Raw genomic sequence first — 19,781 nt, 5'->3', positions numbered from 1 at the left:
ACATACACATTATAGTGTGTGAGAATCACGGCTATATTGTGCTCAGGTCATGGTTTTTTGCTCATACTTAGTTAATAGCTTCTGTGTGATCTTGACAGCCAGCCCCACGTACAGTATGTTGCAATAATTCAACCTAGAAGCAATGAAATACAGATCAATGTGGCTACATCTGGATCCAAGAGGAATGATTAGTCTCTTGGCTGGGTGAGGATGAAAGAAGGTATCTATTGCCACTGCCTCACAGCCTATGCACTAGTGTGACAGAAGGCAAATGCCCCCTGATAGATTATTAGGTCAGTGCCCTGACCAGGTCTTGAACGCATTTCCCCTGGCTAGTATTACCTCTGGCTTACCAGGCTTTAGTCTGTGCTAGCTGCATTTCATCGATTTCTTTCCAGCACTGGGTCATTTGGAGGATGGTGCTGTATCTGCTGAGAAACAGACCTACTGCTGGGTTACCCATGTAGTCTCATAGCCACACCGAGAGGCCTCATATTCTGACAGAGAGCAGACAAAGTTGCTGAGATATGGCATGCGAATCAGCAGCTCATGGTGTCCAACTGTCTGTTTTTAGCTAGTACTGTGAACACAGAGATATGCCCCCTGCATGTAGCCATAAGGAAGTCATCCACCAGCGCCAGAACAATACAAGTGTCATATGCCTGTCTGAAGCCTGATTGTGAAAGGTCTTGTGGGTAGAGATCAGAAGTTTGTGTACCTTCAATAATTCTGCCCAGGAGACTGGAGGTTGGAGACTGGGGTGTAGTTGACATGAAGTTGGACTACTGAGAATTGATCGGACAACTGCATGCTTCAGTGTGGTCATGTTGCCTTCTCTGAAAGAGGTTATCAAAGATTTTGGACCTAAATTTTCAAACAGGAGAAATGCAGGTACTCAGTACCTTGGGGGCTGGGCAGAAATCAGAACTTATTTAGGAGTTTAACTTTTAGCACTCGGGATTGAAAATATTATCCTTGGTTTCAAGTGGCTCTAGTTGCTCTTCACTGGCTTTTCACCATTAGAAGAGGGGTCTGTTTTGCATGTGACCGTCTGGACATCCCTCAGTGATTTCACAGCCTCTACTATCCAGTGTTTCAACTGTCTTTGTTCAGTGGTTGACCCAGGAGGAGCTGAGGGAAAACAAGAGGTGAAAGGAGATGGACATTTTAGCAGAGCAGAGTCCCTGTCCATGATGGGGCTCCTAAGTGCTACAAAAATACAAATACATAATAACAGGGCCAGAGAGTGTGTGACTGAAGATAGCAGATAGTTCTGGGACACAAGAACGGTCAGCATACTGGCCCTGCATCTGGACAGCTCCCTCTCCAAGGATGTTCAGGAAGTTCACTATTTCTGGGAGCCTCTGAAGATGAATTCAGACAAGAGGAGGGAAAGCCTTTACATCCCTGCTTGGAGGTGGTGGATGGACCAGGCAATAGAAGTGGTTAATATGCCAATCTCCATCCCTGGGCTGAAGATCTGCTTCAGTGTCTAGCTGAGCAGAACAGCCATGCTGGACATGAAATCCTGCACAAAGCGTGTGGGACGTATCACCCACTTTGACACTCAAAGACCCTTAGGACAAAGAATCCCAGGGATTCCTCTACCAAAAACTTGACAGCTGTTCTGTTAGCCGTGATAAGTATCCTGTGGCATGGTCTTTAAACCAGTAACAATCACATAATTTTCATGTCCCTAGACACAAACAGCATTCGAACTATTTAATCTCCAGTGTCTTTGAATGTCCCGCTATCAGTTTAAGCCTAACTTATTTAAGCTTGTTTTTCCTCCACTCTCCCAGATCCTTATTACTGTCGACAATACCACTGCCTTCTGTCACTAAGACCCCATAATCTGGGAGTCATCATTGATTCTTCCTCTACTTCATGTCCCCCACATCCGGACTGTGTCTAAACCCTGTCATACCTCTCTCCACAAACAATCTGAATAGCCATCCTTTTCTTTCTGTCCAAGCAGCCAATTCTTTCATCCAGGGACTTCTCTCCCATCTTGATTAATGCTCTCTTCCTCACAGGCTTCCCTGACTCCCAACATCATTCCCTCTTACACTCATGCAAAATGCTGCTGTCCAGAACATCTTCATGGCCTGGCAATCTGGCCACCTCATCTCACACTCTGAATCCCGTCACTGACTCAGACGCCTCCTACATCACTTCAAATGTAAACATCTTGTCCTCACATTGACAATGCCCCGCACAACTCTTCTTCTCCTGAGTTATCCAGTCTCTTAGTAGGTCACCTATATGCTCGCCAACAGTGCCAACCTTCATGCTCCATTTGTTCACTTCTCCCACGATCCCTGCTCATTACTCCACACCACATGCATGGGAAGTTCTTCTGGTTTTGTCACCAACCACTCCTCATTTAAATTCTTCTTTAAGACTGATTTCTAGTGCAATGTCTATAAGTAGTGAGTCAAAGATATTTATTTATCTGACTCTATTCATGCTTATACTCCACAATTTCATTCCACCCTGCTGTCCACTAGCCTTTGAATAGCCATGTGATCTTATTGCTGTAACCTCTGTCCTTTCTTCCTTCTAATCTTTTCATGGTCTCATGTCAAGAATTAGTTTAGAAGTTCTTGAGGGCAAGGAACATGTCATCCATCTGTCCTGTAAGGCACCAAGCACAACTCTAAGTATGAGCCTCAGCTTGTTTGTGGTTTTCTGTTGCACCAGCCATTGGTGTAGTTATTACAGCCAAGATCAGCAGCATGCCAGTAAATGTTGGTTAATACAAACAGTGTATTCCCCATGTCTATCATGATTGGGTTTGCGTCTCAGGCCCCAAAGATTATTGCACAGATTACACCGATAAATCCACTGGATCACTAGGATATTCCACTTTAGCTTTTTCTAAGGTCCCCTTCACCATAATATCAGCGAGCCTGAATGTTCGTACTCATTTTGCCTAGATTAGGAAAAGAGACTAAAGGTTAGCTAGCAACCTAGGTTAGCTAATCAACCTTGTCACAGTTCAGGGCAACTGCACCTGCATTTCATCTCTCTGATCCACCGAGGGCACCCGCTCCAGGCTCCCAGATCCTCAGCCATCACCTCTCTTGGGCAGAGACCTGTGTCTCTGGGATTTTCCCAGGTTGCACAGTTCCCTGCCTACACTGAGTTATTCCCAGCAAGCCAGACTGACTAAACAGGCCAATGTCTGTGCTTTGCTCTCTTTTCAGAGGCTATATGCACCATAACTGCCCACAGATATAAGTGACTACATAGCTCTTTCTAAGCAAACACATTTATTCTTAAGGTGAAAGCACTGCCGAGAAAACATTTTAAAAATAATAAAATAATCTACATGCATGCAAATAAGATTACTGGAGACCATCCTCACCCCCAACTCCAGCAGGGCTCTGGTAGGCGTCAGTCCTTCAAACCCCAGAAACGGGGGGGGGGGGGGAGGGGGGGTGTTCTGTGTCCATAACAGCTTTAGCTCAGAACAAGCACCCCCCTACCCCATGAGTGGGTTGTCTTTCCTTTATACAATTTGGGTCTTTGATCTTTGGATCCCTGTAACAGCTATAATCAAGTAAATAATGGTCTCATCCTCAGGGCAAAGCTTTTACAGGCTGGGTGTTTGCATAACCAGAGGGAGCGGGGGGTTGCATTCACCTTTCCCCTAGACATTTTCCAGGTGAACTGCTTGACATTGTTTGTCCATAAGTCCACTCTTGTCTGGCCCATTGTTCAAGATAATCCTTTGAAGTTCATAATTCCCAGGGCTCACAATAAAATATAACATTTGCATTTAATACAATGGACTCCAAAGATACTTAAACTTAATTCAATAAAGTTTTCCAAGGATTCTGCAAGAAATTGCCACATCTGTCACAAACCTCATCTCTTAGTGTAGAAAAAAAGCACCGTATTCCTTGAAGGGACACAACTGATGTAGCTGCATGCAGACTGTAAGGCAATTTTAATTTTTGTTTAACATTTATTCTTAAAACAAACCAGTGAGAGAGTAGTCCTGGAGGTAATGCTTGAAGGATCTGTTCCATGCAAGGGAATGAAGACAGAAAAATGTGACAAAAGGAATGGAAGAAGTGAAATATATAGAGCCATTAAACCTGGTCAGTAACAACAGATATTCTGTCCTTGATGAGTCAGGAGATGATCAGATTGTCCTTTACCTTCCTCCCAAACAATTAGATGGAAAGTTCTGAAAAGAAGTCGCTGGAATAGAAGTGCCAATAAGTAATCCTGAATGAAAACTCAGAGGAGCATGGTTCTGATAGAACAGGATGGGATGTTACATTCTGGGCATCAGGACAAAGGACATGACAGGGAGAGGAAAGGAGATCCTGAAGAATGTTGTGGAATGTCCTCCTATTTTCCATGATAGAACAAAACATGATTGAAAAGAGATGCCATAGATTCAAAGCTGGCTTTAGGGATCTGGAAAGAGAGGTGAAGACTGGGTCAACAGAGGTGATCTATTTGGAAATTCTTCCAGTGCTTAGTGAAGAAAAGAGGGGAGTTTGGGATTCATGGAGCACATTAGTGCCTTCCATGATGCAAGGTGAGTTAGACAGTCTCCATCTAAGCAGGTGAGGTACCAATCTTCTGGATTCAAAAATGTCAAGGAAAATAAGTGGAAAACAGTGGGTTCTGTTTATCTTACCATGTGACATATTCTTCCGAACTGAATCCTAATAAAATGATGTTTTACAACAAAGGGTGAATTTAAAAACGAGCTTTGAAGGGACAGTAATGGAATATAAAGTAGCTTCCAGCGTAAAATAATCAAATCACTGTTTGTTTCTTTAAAATGTTAAAACATTAAAAATTGTAAATATGAAACAACAAAACAGGAAACAGCTATATGGTCAGCATGACAACATTTTTCACAACAGTTCTAGCCAGAAACAGAGAACAGCAGGAGATTTTCTGGATTATTTTAATTTAATGTGCACATCCATGTAACACGGCCATTTCTTACTTAAAAACAGCTGTAGAAGTCTCCTGCTGTGGCCTTTGCCTTTAGCAGCAGCTCTGATCTTCCTGTCTTGATACAAGTCATCAAGCTGCATTTCCTGTTGGAATTAAAGTGGTAGCCTGCAGGGATTATGCAGCTGCCCAATTTGTATCAGTGGACATTGGGGGGTGGGGGGTGGGAGGGAGCCAAGTATTTTTAAAATACCACTTGATAATTTTCTTATATAAATTGCATATTCTGAATAAGTGATTTTTTCCCCCTGAAGTCATTTTTTGCAATAGTAGAAAGTCATAAGCACTTAAGGGTCTATACACAAAGGCAAAGGGCATGGGAAATACATTAAATGAGCTAGACGTGTGAGATTATGACCTAGTGGATGTCAGTTTGGTGGGGCAAATCACATCTGCTATATTAACGTATTAACATTGACCAGTATGATGTATTCAGAAGAGCTAGAAGGGGAAGAAGAGGTAGAGGGATATTAGATACCTAAAATATTTACAAAACCACAATTAGCAAAAGTACTTTACAGTTTTATACTTCTGCATAATTAAAGTCAGGCACTTCCAGTCCAGTTATGAGTTCTATTTGCTGTCAAACTAGACATGCAGAGAACTACAGCCTGCTACCAGTAGATTGCAAGAAAATATAAATACACAATACTTTGGATAGTGAAGAGGTAAAGTACTACACAAAATTAACTCATCATTTCAACACTGAGAAGCAGCTAAATAGTAGTATATAGATGCAGAAACAAATATTTAAGGCACAATTGTAAACTATCCAACACAAATAAAAGATTAGAAGAATAGTAAGAGGCCCATACGGTTCCATCTGGAGCACTTTAATGACCTGCAAATAAAAAAGGAATCCTACAAAAAGCAGAAGCATGGACAAATTGCTAAGGAGATGTACAAAAGAATAGCACAAGCACATAGAGACAAAATCAGAAAGGCTAATGTACAAAATGAGTTACACCTAACAAGGGACATAAAAGGCAATAAGAAGAGGTTCTTTATATATATGATTAGGAGCAAGAGTAAGATGAAGGAAAGTGTAAGTAGTAGGAGAGCTAATAACTGACGACATCAAGATGGCTGAGGTGCTTAATGCCTATTTTGCTTCAGCCTTCACTAAAGAGGTTAATCGTGACCAGATATTCAACACAATTAATATTAACTAGGGGGAAGAAAAACAAGCCAAAATAGGGAAAGAATAGGTTAAAGACTAGTTAGATAAGTTAGATGTATTCAAGCTGGCAGGGCCTGGTGAAATTAATCCTAGGGTGCTGAAGGAACTAGCTGAAGCAATCTTGTTAGCAATTACCTTTGAGAACTCATGGTGGACTTGTGAGGTCCCAGAGGTCTGGAGAAGGGCAAACATAGTACCTATCTTTAAAAAGCAATACAAAGAAGACTGAGGGAATTATAGACCAGTCAGGCTAACTTTGATATCTGGATAGTGGAATAAATTATTAAACAATCAGTTTCATAGAATCATAGAATATCAGGGTTGGAAGGGACCACAGGAGGTCATCTAGTCCAATCCTCTGCTCAAAGCAGGACCAATCCCCAACTAAATCATCCCAGCCAGGGCTTTGTCAAGCCTGACCTTAAAAACCTCTAAGGAAGGAGATTCCACCACCTCCCTAGGTAACCCATTCCAGTGCTTCACCTCTTTCCTAGTGAAAAAGTTTTTCCTAATATCCAACCTAAACCTCCCCCACTGCAACTTGAGACCATTACTCCTTGTTCTGTCATCTGGTACCACTGAGAACAGTCTAGATCCATCCTCTTTGGAACCCCCTTTCAGGTAGTCGAAAGCAGCTATCAAATCCCCCCTCATTCTTCTCTTCTGCAGACTAAACAATCCCAGTTCCCTCAGCCTCTCCTCATAAGTCATGTGCTCCAACCACCTAATCATTTTTGTTGCCACATCCTTCTTGTAGTGTGGGGCCCAAAACTGGACACAGTACTCCAGATGAGGCCTCACCAATGTTGAATAGAGGGGAATGATCACGTCCCTTGATCTGCTGGCAATGCCCCTACTTATACAGCCCAAAATGCCGTTAGCCTTCTTGTCAACAAGGGCACACTGTTGACTCATATCCAGCTTCTCGTCCACTGTAACCCCTAGGTCCTTTTCTGCAGAACTGCTACCTAGCCATTTGGTCCCTAGTCTGTAACAGTGCATGGGATTCTTCCGTCCTAAGTGCAGGACTCTGCACTTGTCCTTGTTGAACCTCATCAGATTTCTTTTGGCCCAATCCTCTAATTTGTCTAGGTCCCTCTGTATCCTATCCCTACCTTCCAGCGTATCTCCACTCCTCCCAGTTTAGTGTCATCTGCAAACTTGCTGAGGGTGCAGTCCACGCCATCCTCCAGATCATTAATGAAGATATTGAACAAAACCGGCCCCAGGACCGACCCTTGGGGCACTCCACTTGAAACCGGCTGCCAACTAGACATGGAGCCATTGATCACTACCCGTTGAGCCCGACGATCTAGCCAGCTTTCTATTCACCTTACAGTCCATTCATCCAGCCCATACTTCTTTAACTTGCTGGCAAGAATACTGTGGGAGACCGTATCAAAAGCTTTGCTAAAGTCAAGGAATAGCACGTCCACTGCTTTCCCCTCATCCACAGAGCCAGTTATCACATCATAGAAGGCAATTAGGTTAGTCAGGCATGACTTGTCCTTGGTGAATCCATGCTGACTATTCTTGATCACTTTTCTCTCCTCTAAGTGCTTCAGAATTGATTCCTTGAGGACCTGCTCCATGATTTTTTCAGGGACTGAAGTGAGGCTGACTGGCCAGTAGTTCCCCGGATCCTCCTTCTTCTCTTTTTTAAAGATAGGCACAACATTAGCCTTTTTCCAGTCATTCAGGACCTCCCCCGATCGCCATGAGTTTTCAAAGATAATATTAGTTTGTAAGCACCTGGAGGACAATAGGGTGATAAGTAATAGCCAGCATGGATTTTTCAAGAACAAATCATCCCAGACCAACCTAATTTCCTTTTTTGACAGGGTTCCTGACCTAGTGGACAGAGGGAAGCAGCAGACATGACGTATCTTGATTTTAGTAAGGTTTTTGACACAATCCCATATGACCTTCTCATAACCAAACTACGGAAACGTGGTCTAAATGAAATTACTATAAGATGGATGCACAACTGGTTGAAAAACCATACTCAACAAGTAGTTATCAATGGTTCGCTATCAAACTGGGGGCACATAGTGAGATCCCACAGAAGTTTGTCCTGGGTCAGGTACTAGTCCTATTACCCATCACACCATTCTCCCCCCAGATGGGCTCTCCCTTCTCCTCTGCATCATCCAAAGTTTAAGGTCCACCACAATTTAGCCCTTCTTTACCTATAACCATATAAATGACTGCCACCTTCACTACTAATATTCTCAGTCCTCACTGTTCATTTGTCCATTTCTCCTACAAGGACCTCAATGCTTTTTCTCATGTCACGTCTTTTGCACAGCATAACCCTCCCCTCCCCCATACACACACACACACACACACACACACACACACACACCAAAATGAAAAAGCCGCTACCTAATCCTCCTTCAAATTCACTTGTACCATGATGCCTACAGAACACTGCCAGACAGTAATAGGAAAATGTATCCATGTCTTACCTAAAAATTTCCTTTCTTGGAGCAATGAGGGCCATGGAACCATGACATGAGGTGCTCTGCTCTATAGAGCTTTGGAGGCAGACCACACCTGTCCATCAGAGGCAGGGTTGGTGTGGCTCATGCCACCTCTGAGAAACTGTCAGTTGCTACACTTCCATACCTAGGAAAAACTAAGCACTCTGTATCAGTAAGGAAAATTAAGCACTGAGACTAAAGAGAACAATTCTCCTGAATAACAAACTTGAGTGCCAATTAATAATCCGATATTTCCCAATTAACAGTCCATTCAAGGCTGGCTTGATCTGTGGACCTCATTACTCCAAGAAAGAAAAAATTCAGGCAAGATATGGATAAATTTTCCTATTCTTATTCATACTCAGGACCACAGGTCTATGACACTAGGGTTTTCATACCACTATCCACACAATATAGGGGGGGAACAATATACAGTTATGTACAGATGTGAAAAGAGTTACTGGGATACTATAGTGAGGAGCACTCATCTACCAAAGGCAGCATCAGACAATGACTGAAGTCCAGCCTCTAGAATTTTGAAGGTGGTATGAACAGTTGAGGAGATGCCTGCTTTACAGATTTTCTTGTAGGACGTATGTTATCTTTCTGCCCATGAAGCTGCTACAGCTCTGAGGGAATGAGCTCTGATATTGGAAGATGGAGTTACACTTTTTGACTTGTATGCTTCTTAGATACAAAACTTCAGCCACCTGGAAATAGAGGATTTTGAAACCGTCTTTCCCTTTGACACTAGATAATAAAGCACAAACAAAGACTTTGTCCTTCTGACCTGAGCTGTGTGGTGAATACGTTCTTTGAGACCTTAGAAGACATCTAGAATATGCCAGTTTCTTTTTGGAGTGTGATGGAACTGGGCAAAAGGATAGCAGAACAATTTCCAGTGCTCTATGGAGTCTGGAGTTAATCTTTAGTATGAAGGCATGGTCGGATCTGAGTACCACTCTACCCTTACGGAATGTAGTGTTGAGGTTCCAGGAAAAGAGCTTCCGTCTCAGGGGCACCCTGCAAACAGACAAGATTGCTATCAAAAAGGCCACTTTAGTGGTTAGAAAGTAATGAGACAGCTTCATGAGTGGTTCAAATTAAGGGTCTGTAATGGCACTGAGAACCAGGTAAGAGCCCATAAAGAGACTTCATGCACTTCAGGAGGATGTAGAAGAGATGCTGCTCTCATAAGAAAAAGGTTCGATAGCTGGGTATGATGAAATTCACTACTTGTTTATTGCACTAAGGATTCTTGACAAAGCAGTGACTTGACCCTCAGTGTCTGCAGCTGCCAGGCCTACCCTGAGTTCATTGTGAAGAAATCTGAGAATCTGTGGCACCAATGCAAAGGTAGGGCTGAGACCTTTGTCCTGGTACCAATGGGTAAATCTCAACCAGACTCTGGAATATGCTGAGCTAGTTGATTTACTTCTTGAAGCCACTCTTACAGGTAAAAATCTCTCCCAGTTAGAAATGACAAGTCCCTGACCACTAGGGAAAAAGGCACATTTATCTTTGGTAATGGTGCCAGGATACATTGTGCCTGGTGCACACTGAGGAACCTTCTGGCCTTATAAAATGGAGGCCACAGGGAAGTGTGAGGTAGAAAGAAAAATGGTGGGGCCAAGAGGTCCATTACTGCCTTGCAATTTTCCAATCTGGGCTGCTGTCTCTCTCATCCCTCCCTAGCCATTTGCTGGGGGAAGGAGGTGGAAGCAAGGCATGGCAACCTGGGAGCAATAACCAGAACCATTAGGGCCTGGCGACTCACAGAGGCAGCTGGTAATGACAGCTCAATCGTTTGGATATGGTGATCTGCAGTGGCAGCTGAGGGGGGCAGCCTGATGCTTTCCCAATCTTTAGGTGCAGCAGGAAAATCCCTGTTCCACACTCACATACTCACAGGGTGCCTGGGGAAGGATTTATAACTATGGGTCATCTGAGACATCTGCAGACCTCGTAAGTGTAGTTTACAATACTCAAAATACTCAGTACACTTTTGCTCAATGTCTGTCCTCTGGCATGCTGTAGAATGGAGGGAAGGATTGGGCCTGAGCTCCCCTTACCAGGCTCTCCTTGTTCTGTCTCTGGATCCTTGTCTGTAGCTCCCTGCTGTTGCAGCAGTTGCAGGGAGGTGCCAGGGAGCTGCTCTGTGGTTAACAGACATGGCTGTGAGCACAGGCTCCAGTGGCTGGGCAGGAAACTTCCCCGGCCCTTTGATATTGTGCTTCAACCTACACTCCACCCATGTTTTGTGGGGGAGGGAGGAGAGCTGCCGCTTGCTGGTCCTGGCATCACTGCAAGCCTGTACCAGACCCAGGGGATTTTGCTGCTGAGGTGCTGTCACTGTTTGCTGGGAGCTCTCCTACTTGGGGAAGGAGGCTGCAAGAAACCCTGCCCCTGCTTGAGGATTTGACGGGGGCCTGGGACTCCGCAGAACAGGCACAAATCTCCATGCAGGCACTTAATCAGCAAGGGAAGTGCAGGAGTCAGAGTGTCTGCTTTCTCTCTCTTCTTAGCCTTCTCTGCCATGCTGCACTTTGGATGGGTGAGCAGGGGCACAGAGGAGAAGGGTACTCTTCTCTGCCAATAAAGGCAGACCCAAACAATCTGGAGTTTTTAAGGCCTTTTTTCCCCCTTTTTCTTCTTCTTCTTCTTCAAGTTTGCTCTGCAGTACGGAGGAGCTGGTCTGCATGCCTACAGCTGGATAAGTAGACAAAATCTGGCGCTGTCTCAGAGGTGAAGCCACACCTACCCATATCTCTGATGGACAGGTCTGGCCTGCCTCCAAGGCTGCATACAGCAGAGTACCTCATGTCATGGATCTGCGGGGCTCATTACGAATAAGAATGGCTACAGAGGTGGCAAGCTACATTGAACACACAGCTAGCCTACACAAAAACACACTCGTGTTACCCCTTCTTCCTTCTACAGTCGAGTTTGTTTCTTCCACCAGTTGCATCTTGTCATTAACCAAGGCCTAATCTACACAGAGAAGTTGTATTTATTTAACTAAAATCATTTTTTAAACTGATGTAGTTAAATTGGTGCCACCCACGTATGCACACTCAAACCAATTTAAGAGTGCCTTACATGTTGACATTAAACTGCAGAATAATCTCCTAAACGAAGTTATGGAAACTCCAACACTTGAGATATTTACAACTAAACTGGACAAAACACTGAAAAGTATACTTCGGGAACAATCCTGCATTGGCTAATGGGGATTAGATGAGATGGCCAGACTGTTCCTTTCCACTTCTAATTCTAATTGAAGAAACAGACATCACCTGATGCCATAAATCCACAATCAGGATTATACACCACTGTTACGGTAATTCTGATAGAAGCAGTACATATGGTTTCAGATGCTTTCTGATCAGCCTACTCTCCATCTCAGATTCATTCAGGGAGGGCAAGCACCAGTTTGGCTCAGTGGGTGGGCACTACCCACCAAGTCAGCTGCTTACAGATTCAGGTTCTGCACCACGTTCAGTGCCAACCCAGTAATACAGTGGAACCCACTGAGTTACCTACCACCAGCAGCAAGATTGCCTCATGTCCAGAATTATGCTCTGCTCTCAGTTCAAGTTCATAGGAATTCAGTGAAGAAAGCTGAGACTTCACTTGTGCTTCGTTATAAATGAAGCTTCACCCTTTGGGCAGAGAGCATATTGCTTTGCTGTTGGAAGGAGCTCTTCTAAAGGATGATACTTTACAGAAGTCTTTTCTGCTCATTTTTAAGGGCTATCCAGGTGGATGTTAACAAAAAAGTGCCTTTGGATCTTTAAACATCAAGGAGAATACCTCAAAGTCCTGGCCAACACACCAACAACCTATCATTCTGATGTCACAGGCCAAGCGTTAGCTATGCCTAAGAAGAGAATAGTTGCTATATTTGACTCTCCACTCCTACTATCCAACTCATTCCAAGATAAAGCTCCTTGCCATTTTTCAAATAATTTAGCATAATCAAAACAGTTATGATGTTGCAAACACTTACTGTGACTTCTCTAAATTAATCAGGCAGAAGGCAGATTACAAAGAACACACAAATATCCTGATCACTAACAGTGAAGGGAAACAATACACAGAGTACAAGACAGGTGTGTGGGTTCAGGGTAAAAGATAATTAAAAAAAAAAAAAAAGAATTTGCCCAAGAGTGGGGTGTGTGAATATTAACGACTTGTGATTTAAGCAGGGGCTAAAGCAGGGGTAGGCAACCTATGGCACGGGTGCCGAAGGCGGCACGCGAGCTTATTTTCAGCGGCACTCACACTGCCTGGGTCCTGGCCACCGGTCCGGGGGGCTCTGCATTTTAATTTAATTTTAAATTAAGCTTCTTAAACATTTTAAAAACCTTATTTACTTTACATACAACAATAGTTTAGTTATATATTATAGACATAGAAAGAGACCTTATAAAAACGTTAAAATGTATTACTGGCACGCAAAACCTTAAATTAGAGTGAATAAATGAAGACTTGGCACACCACTTCTGAAAGGTTGCCGACCCCTGGGCTAGAGAGTAAAAGAGAAATGGGACTCCCTTGCACTTATTGAGCAACGTGGCCTGGTCATTGGTGACGGCAGATCATTTCTATAGCATCATTCTGAAGCTGTGTAACATCCCTGTGACTATGTTAATTAGCTCCCTTGCAAAAGGGCTTAAACCATAGAGCAAGATTACTCACGTGATGTCTCTGCGCTGATAGCAACCCTGAAGGAGGCAGGCAATCAGGTCACTGATAAACTCCACATCATCCCTGTGAAGAGCAGCTTCCAGTTCCTATTGAGAAGGGAAGAGAGAAACAAAGATCAAATTCCTTAAAATACTCCCTTGGCAAACCAAGAGCAGGAAGCCTCAGATGGCCTAACTGATGCGTACTGTACCCGAGGGAGTGCCATCCTCTGGACCAGCCAGGCCGTTCCCCTGCAGCCACCGCTACAATCACAACTGAACTTGTCTTTTTATTTTTCTGTAGAAGTTTCATTCTTCCACATCTACTTCCACTATAATCAGTCCTCATTACTTTTTCCTTGCAAGGACTCACAAGTAAACCTTGAAGAGGTTTTACCACACACCTACTAGCACCAGCCCATGCCTTCTGTCCAGAAGCAGATATGGAAGATGGGGTGCCCCTGTTCCAGTGAGGTTGAGGCACTGCAATCTAGTAAGTAGCACAAAGCCTCTCCCATCCGAGGATGATGGGAGGCAGGAAGGCAGAAATTGCGCAATTTAATTCTGTTGCCTGTATTTCCTCCTTAACCAGAGGAAGTTTTCCGTACTTATCAGTGGTGAGCTCATTTAAAACACTTGTTCAGGAATACGGCCTGAAAATCCCACTCACCCAGGATGAGCAGCAATTTCAGATAGGCAAGCAGAGAAAGGAGAAAGCATGGTGGGAGGGACCGAGGCCACAGATGGAGTTGCTGCTCCTTTCCCTGAAGGGAAGCAGGGATTTTGCTCTCAGAAAACTTTTTTTAAAAAAGAAAAGGTGCTGTCAGACCACATGATCTGTCCCCAAACGCCCTTCCCTTGAAAGAACAGTGGAAAATAGCATGGCTTATTTCAGTACAAAGGAGTTCACTTAGAATGTGTAATACAGGAAGTGACCTATAAAAAGGATAAACTTCTTAAACAGTGATTAATACAAATCTTGTACATACTGAGAGAATGTATTGGTAATTTTATTTCTACTGGTAATTCATAGATTTATATTTACTCAACGTAGCTAAAAGTTTATGCAATATCAAAAATACTTAATTTTAGTTCAAAAACTTCACAAGATGACACGAAGCAATCTGCTTTCCATTAGTAACTATTGATAGTGCACAGCAAGAGTTAATAGAATAAAATTTAGTATGGCTAGATAGCCTAGTCATAAGACACTATTCTTTATGGTTTTAGTATATACAATGGACTGAATACAGATTCATGGCTGGATGTTGCCCAACACACTATTAAATAAATGGTTATATTAATGGCTAGAGAATAAAGAATAATCAATAATGAGAAAAACATTTTAAGTGCCAAGAACTCTTTGATTAGACTCCTGCTATTACAACAATAAAATTATTGATAACAGATTAAAATGATAAAATGCTGTTTTGTGTTTGTAAACAGAGCTCACCATATCCCTCATGAGGGAGATAAACACATTTTACAAATAGGGAAATTGAGGCACAGAGAGGGTAAGTGACTTGCCTATGGCCACACTGCACATTAGTGGCAGAAAGGAATAGACTCCTAGAAGTTACTTGTTTCCTACTCTAGCCACTAGACAATACTGATCATTAAAAGATTTTATGGCCCATGGTTATGCCTGCCATCACCTGCATGAGGTAATGTTATCTCTATAGTAATAGCAACTATGAGGTACATAAAAATTTGTTTGGTAAATGGTCAACATTCTGGCGGTATCTACCTTATGCAGGGCTTAAAGGGTTACAGATTCCAATAAAATGTGCTTAGGGAAAAAAGGTAAGCAGTGTGACAAGACATCTGCCTGTTCAGATAACTTACCACGGACAAAGTCCAACTCACAGAGAATGTAGTGTTAGGACACAGGAAGAAAGGCGACCCCATGAGATTACTCCATTTAGGGCATACACCCCCAAAATCACCCTTGTCCGCAGGGCACTTACTTTTGTGCATTAAAGCAGTCACTCAGCATTCTGTCTTTGCCAGGATGTGGGAGCCTTTTGTAACAAGGTATATACAAATTGTTTCCCTTGAGCCTTTTCGATATGCTGTTTGACTAACACTCATCAAACAGTGGACACAATCCACTAAGATAGCCTAGTATCTACTGTGATTGTTTTCAAAGTATAGGGGGGTGGGGGCAGAAAACTTCTGACCTTTACACAGTCAGAGTTCACCAGCCACTAGTGAAGATGCAATGTGCATTCTATAAGGCGTTGGCAAAGTGCTGTTGAAGGAGGATGACATACATATGAGGAATCAGACCAAACAGGACTGCAGTGGTATCAACCTATTTACCAAAACACAAAGCTAGGGCACTCCTAACATTACCTTTTCAGACATGTCTCAGTCACTTTGCAACCAGTGGAGGAAAAAGGACAACTGGGCTTTAAAGCAGTTCTAAAGCTGCAACGCAAACACTTCACCCAAACTAAAACGGGAGTGGGATTAGGGAAGGAGGAAACTCAGCTGAGTTCTCATCTTCCAGAAGTTCAGCATCTCCGACTCTTGGGATCACTCCCCTTCACCCACACCAAATTTTAGGAAAGAGCAAGAAGAGGGGTTAGTCACAGTCTCAGTGTCAGCCCGACAATGTTTGACAGACCCAAACAGCTCTTGTGATCTTTTTGGTATCTGTTTAAAAAAGATAATGACTTGTAATCTTTCCCATAGGGATCTCTCTTTCTACTGTTGCGTGGGTGATGCAATGTGAACAGTCAGGCAGAAACAGGGTTTTTAGTTTAATTCCTAAACTAAAACAGTGGTCCACTGACTGGTCTGTTTAATTTAATGTCATTTTTCTCCAGCCAGGCAAGATTTTAACCTAAAAGGCTAATCCTGCAGTTCTTCCACGTGCATAACTGTCACTGAAGTCAAGGGGAGTTGTGGGGATGGACACACGGCAGGATCACCACGCCCTGAAAGGGACTAAGCAGAGCGCAGTTCTAATGTTTCAGCTCGAGAACAAAGAATTAGCATGATACTCTTAATATGTTTTCATCTACTCCATTAACCCAGGTCTTGTATGAAGAGAGCAAGAACATTTTTAAACTTCAATCCGAACAAGGGAAAATACAGCCAGGATGATAGCTAGTGCAGTGTTTAAGTAGGAGACAATAAAATGATACAGCAGGGAATTACAGTACTTCGAGAAGAAACTCTCACTGGAAAGACAAGGTTCTCACTAACTTTACCCCTCAGCGCTCTGTCCCAGAGCTCAGTCCTGGGATAGGGCAATAAGTGACTCTCCCTCCTCACCACCCTCCCTCAACCCTTTGTTTTTCCCTTTTCTCTTTGAGCACTGAGCTGTGAGCACAGAAATCTGAACCTTGCCAAAATGCTTTGGGGACAGAACAGAAAGGAAACAGAAGAGGCAGCAAATCAGCAGAGGGGGGACCCAGTTCCTCCTCCTCCTCTGTAGTTTCAGAGAGCAACGGACAGGAGAAAAGCAGGATTCTCCCCCTCTCCAGCTGGCGTCACAGCTCATTAGGGAAAAGCCTGTTTAACGTCTTTCCCTCCCCCCAGCCCCATGACTAAATCCCTCTGTGTCATGCAATGGCTGTTGGGAAAAAGCACATTGCACAGAGCAAGGGTAACCACCTCACCAAGGAGAAGCACTGGCCTGAAGCAGGGTTATCCGGGGGAGGCGAGAGGGCAGAAATAGATCCCTCAGCGCTAGCTGGGAAATAGCTTGCAGTTCTGCTTTGAGAGATGTAGGTTGTCTGGCAGGCTAATACTCTGCCCTGCTTAGGAGTCACATTACTCCCCACTTTTCCCCTTACTGACAACCCCGGGCAGGTATAATTAACCTTTTCAGTGCTCTATTGGAAACCCTGAAAGTCTGTGTGTGAAGTGAGTACTGTTAAGGAACTTTTATAAAACACATTCTGCCCTTGCTGCTGTGTCTTGTTGTTCTCAGTTTCTACCTCACTCCTTCCTTGAAGGGCCTGTAGGATACACATAGGTGCAGGGGCCTTTCCAGTAACTAGAGTGTTACAAGTACAGCTCAAAGGCAACTGTGCCTGCAGAATCCCAAAAAAGCAGCTTTCAGTGTCCAGGTGAGGATAAAGCTGATCAATACATGCAGGTTACTGCTGGTGAACTCAAAGAACAAAATAATGAAAATTAGTGTGTTGGTATTGCAGCAACGAATATCCTAAAAACTGTTATAAACATCAACTCGGAGATGATACAGAAACCAGCAACGATGCTTGTGTCCATTTATTTCTGATGAAAGGGCAATTCAAGTTAACGGTGACACTCCAGCTCTCTAGCATGCTGTCACTATGGACCACGGAGCACAACATTTGGGTGCTTTTGCTTCAGAAGCCAGGTCCAAAACCAGCAGGCACTACAAGTTTAAGGACACAGAGAGCAGGTGCTCTGAAAGGCACACAGACTGGTCTGATGAGATAATGGGACAGAATTCTAATGCTATGTCTATGCTAGAGAACTCACCCGCCTGTAACTGAACTGGGTGACAGAATCAGTTTAGCACACAAGGTTAGGTATATCCATGCTCTCCACTGCAAATCAGTTTAATAACCCATGCTCTTTTGTCCTGTGTCGACACTCTTGCTGTACTAAACTTTCAATGACAATGCCTTCTGGGTATTGATCCCACAGTTCCACACTTTCATCTACTCGGCATCTACAGTGTAGCTAAGACAGTGTAGTCTGAAACAGTTTCACCTGAGCCAGTTCTTGGACATGCTGAAAAGCAGCATCTACTCCAAACAGTCCGTGGAACACATAAAAACCCGATGAAACATTTTGCATGTGCGGACATCAGGGGTTTAAAAAGCATTCCTGAGGATTAGTCAAGTTCTTCACAGAGTACGTTTCCTCATCTGAGATATAGCTTCAGTGCCTCTGAAAAAGACTGCAAGCTTTTCTCTGAAAAAAATTAATTGGCCAGAAGATAAAGGGCATGCCACGTGGAGGGGTAAAGAAAGGAATATAGTTGTCCAGATTAGGCATAAAGATGGGGAGACCTGGAGTTGGTTTTTTATCACACTTCCAATCCACACTATTTATCCAAGGGTTCCCCAAGGCTGGCACATCTGCTTTACATCTCAGCCTGACCATTCCTACTTCCCCCTCCCCTTATTTAATCAGCTGTTCTGATAGCTGTGGAAAGAAGCAACAACCCTCATCTGGACACTGGGCTTCTGGAAGCAGACAGTACTAGCTTGCAATACATGCCAGATATAAGAGTGTGACATCTCCTCCCAGTTTAACTGCCCTGGACCCCCGAGCTTGTATTTACCCCTTATCCTCAAATATCACCAGGGAAATCCCAGAGAACACCCATTCAATCCATTTTGGTAATGGGAGGAATCAACACAGGGAAAATGACCACAGGCTACAACAGATTCTGCCACTAACCTGCCCAGGATAGCGTGAGCCACAGATGAACAGCAACATGCTACTCATATTTGGGGGAGGGAATGACACCCACAAAGACCCACTTCCACACTACCGCCAGAAGTAAACTAAGAAGAGACCATTCAAATTATTCAAACATCCCAGTTAAAGATTGTTGATTGGAAAACATCCAGCTATATCTGGATGAGCCCAAAGTGGCTGCCTGATCTGGTAATCCCAGCATGATGCTGCCCCACAGGGGAGGGGAGTCCTGGGGGGGAGATCTTGAGCTTGTTGCACAGGCAGCCTACTTGGCCCTAAAGAGTGTTTTATGTTGCTGACAAGTCATACCATCCACCCAGCACCTAGCAGAGCTAATGGGTTCCAAAAAACCAGAGGCCCTCTTTGGCTGTGAAACTGCAGCGAATGGAAGAGAAAGGAGGAAAAAATGGGATTCCTAGAGGTTACTCCACTCCAGGAACCCAGATGGCAGCACATTGGATGTTTTGGTAAAGGGTAGACGTCATGGAAAGAAATCTGGAAGGTTCCAGATCCTGATGGAGTCTCCAGATCAGATTATTTTACATGTCATGGACAATGGATGTCGATTTCCCAAATATTTGCCAGGAGATTCCACTCCTACTGCCTCAGCCACACAAACGTTACTCTCTGGCTCCTGTGCCTTCATTTCACTGATAGGTGGCTTGGCAACACCATTCAGATTTGTATTTGTGCAGCACTCCTCCTGCCTGCCCCAGCTGCGGCTAAACACCCCTTCCCAAACTGCCCAGTGTCCTTGCTTCCCTGCAGTCCTGTTGGCGATTGCACCGCAAGAGCCGTCTATTACCCATTTTCAATAAGATGCTCAAGTGTTTTATGGCTTCCTGAGCTAAAAGCCCCTCCCCTTCTGTATTTGAACTGCCTCCACAGCAAAGACAAAAGACAATGCCAGAGTTAAGTGTCAAACCTCCACCATCACCCCCCTTTGCTGCCCTGACTCCTGGCAACAGGAACCTAATCGACAGCTCTCCTCAAGGAAACAGCTTCTTGGCA

The 19,781-nt window shown here is 43.8% G+C and overlaps 1 protein-coding gene across 1 annotated transcript in view; it reads right to left on the bottom strand.

Moving 5' to 3' along the window:
* The window catches only part of LOC135882223 (chromatin remodeling regulator CECR2), a 137,895-nt gene that overhangs the window by 54,104 nt on the left and 64,010 nt on the right, over positions 1-19,781 (bottom strand). Inside the window, exon 2 of the mRNA XM_065409088.1 lies at positions 13,351-13,445. Within this exon, the coding sequence (XP_065265160.1) occupies positions 13,351-13,445 (95 nt within the window). The remainder of the gene's footprint in view (positions 1-13,350; positions 13,446-19,781) is intronic.

Source organism: Emys orbicularis, chromosome 1 (genome assembly GCF_028017835.1).
Source record: "Emys orbicularis isolate rEmyOrb1 chromosome 1, rEmyOrb1.hap1, whole genome shotgun sequence".
Taxonomy (NCBI): Eukaryota; Metazoa; Chordata; order Testudines; family Emydidae; genus Emys; species Emys orbicularis.
This window is presented reverse-complemented; position numbering and strand designations above follow the sequence as displayed.